General features: G+C 33.5%; 1 protein-coding gene across 2 annotated transcripts; it reads right to left on the minus strand.

Annotated features, from left to right (window-relative positions):
- Window positions 1–6: 6 nt before the first annotated feature.
- LOC111374236 (serine/threonine-protein kinase AFC2-like) lies at window positions 7–3,372 on the minus strand. Of its 2 annotated transcripts, XM_022996888.1 has the most exons (6): window positions 1,495–3,372; window positions 1,053–1,079; window positions 807–960; window positions 665–713; window positions 455–569; window positions 7–232 (listed from the first exon to the last, which is right to left on the minus strand). In XM_022996888.1, exons 2-6 carry the CDS (start codon window positions 1,060–1,062, stop codon window positions 93–95), a joined length of 468 nt encoding a protein of 155 aa, XP_022852656.1. In that variant the 5' UTR covers window positions 1,063–1,079; window positions 1,495–3,372; the 3' UTR covers window positions 7–92. The 2 variants fall into 2 exon arrangements, with proteins under 2 accessions (XP_022852656.1, XP_022852657.1); XM_022996889.1 differs by lacking the exon at window positions 1,495–3,372 and having other exon boundaries at window positions 1,053–1,488.
- Window positions 3,373–3,395: the final 23 nt, after the last annotated feature.

A 3,395-nucleotide genomic window follows, 5' to 3' on the forward strand; every position in this document is an offset into this window, starting at 1 on the left:
AAAGAAAACAAGCCATCACCAAATAAGCATAAAGCATCAACTCTGTAAAGCTGAGAAAGTGCACAACTCTATCTTCCAAGGCATAAATGTATTCAAACATGAAGTTGATCAGGACAAAAATAATAAAGAAAAAAATTTACCTTATGATTAGGAACTCTCTTGTATTCTGGCGAGACAAGAAGAATATTCTCAGGCTTCAAATCAGTATGAATTAGGCTCAAATCATGCATGACTGCAAAGTATTTGGAGCAAAAATTAATGCTAGGTGCGGATTGAGCAATTAAAAATACTGAACTATAGATTATTACTAAGAAGAGATACCGTTTCCCATATTACTATAAACATTAAATATAAAGAGATAGTTTTAAGGAATTTAGATCTACATTCATGTTCTAAAGTATTATAAATGTCGCATCCAATACATGTATTATGGATGAAGAGAACTATTACACACATGCTATACATTCCAACAGCTGTCTGCCAATCTCACGGACAAGGTCAATGGAAAATGGGCGATAATTGTTTTTCCGTAAAAAATCATATAAACTTGGTCCAAGCTTCTCAAAGACCTGTTAAGACCATTTGAATTCATCCACGATCTTAATCTTGAAATATTTGTTACACTGGGGAAACTAATCCACCAAATTATTGATCATATACTTACAATACAGATATGGTTACGATAGTCAAACCAGTTCCGTATTTGTACACAACTGCAAAGAATAAACCAGTTCAACCAATCATGACCACAAAAGCCATAGAAGTAGCAGTATAAGACAAACCTCTTAAGGAAAAGTTGCACTCACCGATTGCCACTTTTATCGTGTCTTCCAAGTTGTTGGAGCACTTCCACTTCAATCATAGCTGCATCACGATACTTCTTAATACCTCGAACGATTTTGATGGCAACCATTTCTTCTTTTTCCCGATCCCAGCACTCCAGGACCTGACCAAAAGTACCTGCGAATGAAATTTTGGTTTAGAAAACAGAAGCACAGAGGCAACAATCCCAATTCAAGCAGAGGATTTCCTCCTTCAGTTTAGATAATTACCTTCACCCATCTTGCTGTGTATTTTATCTGCAAATATATCGCAAAAATACAACAATTAGAAAATGTGATTCCATTAGCACAAAAACTATATATGAAACAAGGAACCTATTATGATTTTAATTTTCCAAAACCACGTCATTTCAATTACTTAATCAAAAATAGAAAAATAATCTTCAAAAGCTTTATGACAAGCCGAAAAACTTGAATAATATCAGATGAAAACATCAACAATTGTGGCATATGCAAGCTGTACTTGTTTTCCATAATGTTTCAAGCGTGATTCATTCCATGTGTATATATTAAAATATGTTAAAAGTTATGGGTCGAGGAGTAGTTAAAATTGAAAAGGAAAATCTGCCTATAATATTCAACATAATCTACATGATTATATATCTAAACAAGAGAAAAAAAACATTTTTTGTTGAAAGTATATGGCAGTTACAGCGAGAAGTTAAATTTTCTCCAAGCTCAAATACATAGTGGCCCTCTTTGTCATCTTCTCGCCTTGGTGGAGAACCATTTTGAGCCAAGCCCTTAACAAACAGAGAACTAGCGTACTCTGTGCTTGAAGGTGCATAGCTTGTCACATTCCCAATCTCTTGTCCACAAAAGAATCCTAGCTGAGCCTACACACAGACATCCGTTCACGTTTTTTTTTTAAACATCAAATATCATTAATTTGGTTTACCTCCTAGACACCACCTTCCATACCCTTCCAAGCACATTTCATTCATTGCAAAGAACACCGGAATGACGTTATCATAAAATAGATCATACATGCATAGAATTAAATCTAAAAACCAAGAAAAATGCATACCATCACACCTGAACAGCGTTAGAAAGATCTTGGCTTAAAAACCAAAGAAAACAATGCCCAAAGGAAAACCATGCCCTATTCATGATGCTTAAGAAGCTATGGATCTTCCAATATCATGTTAACAAACCATTTACGTGTAGAACTATTTGCATAAATTCATTTTGAAATACAGAAGCAATAAGAATAAGTTGCCCAATAGACACAAGTGAACTGAAACCAAAATAGAATTTTGAAAATTAGACCCCCACTTGGGGAACTATAAAATTTATATCACAAAACACGGAGATGACCATACAACTTAACATGTCTAAAAGACGGGGCGAAACACCTTACAAATAAATTTAGAAAATTCACATAACAAAAACAATCGATTTCCTCTTTATATATTAACAATCAGAAGGGTAAAATATTCGAATTTGAAAAGTCGAGAGATAGTAATATTAACTGAGATCCCAAAACTAAACTGAAAATAAAGTGCAGAAAGTAAAATGAACACGGAAAATTTTTCGGCCAAAGCCCCAGAAGTTCGACAACCACTTCTAACGACTAATCCCCTGTTAATCATCCATTAAAATGGATAAAGCTCGATTGTACTATAAAGCTCCAAAAATAAACAGCAAATATACAATAATATTCCAAAATATTAAAAAAAAAAAAAGTCAAAGTAGACTTATCTTATAAAGAACAACAAAATCAGCCTCTATTCCACCAAGGAATCACACTAGATCACAAAGATCTCACCAAGAACATGAACTGCCATCTCTCTAGTTATTCAACATCAAGAACATATTACCCAACAAGTAACACAGACAAACCAGCCACTACCGCACATAGGAAGAGGCCGAAATCACTAAGATCTCACAAGAAACTGGTAAAAACTCGAATCCCAAAGATTCGACTTAATCAAAGCTGAAATAGTACAACACCCATATGGATCTAGAATATTTCTTGATGATAACATATTTTAATTTTATAAAATATACCAAGAATCAAGCCCTAATCTCACTAAAAGAAAATGATTTTCTACGCATAGAGAGAAGAGAGAGATGAAGGAACCAAATTCTGAGAACTTGTAAGAGAAGAGAGAAACTGCCATTTTTCTTCCTTTTTGGAGAGTGAGACGTGAGAGAGAGAAAACTATTTGCTGGAAGAAAAGTCTCACACATATTAAATGTATATATTTCCATAAAGATCTCATGGTTAGGTAGATAGAAGAATCTAGAATTAGATCCAATGGTCAGGAAATAAACACGTGTCACAATCCAGCAGTAGAGATCTATTAATAAGGTGTTATTCCGTAAACACATTTATTTCTTTTTCTAAATTTGGAACACTTTCTCAACAATTTCATCTTGGAGCTTGTTTTAATAGAAGCAATTATGATACATGTCTCTATTGCAAAGGAAATGAAGATAAAGATTTTTTGTATCTTGTGTTTTATATTGATGATATGCTTCTTGCTAGTCCCAATAAATCTGAAATTGATGATATCAAACACAAATTAAAATCAGAATTTGATATGAAGA

This window comes from Olea europaea, unplaced genomic scaffold (genome assembly GCF_002742605.1).
Source record: "Olea europaea var. sylvestris unplaced genomic scaffold, O_europaea_v1 scaffold12220, whole genome shotgun sequence".
Lineage (NCBI taxonomy): Eukaryota > Viridiplantae > Streptophyta > Magnoliopsida > Lamiales > Oleaceae > Olea > Olea europaea.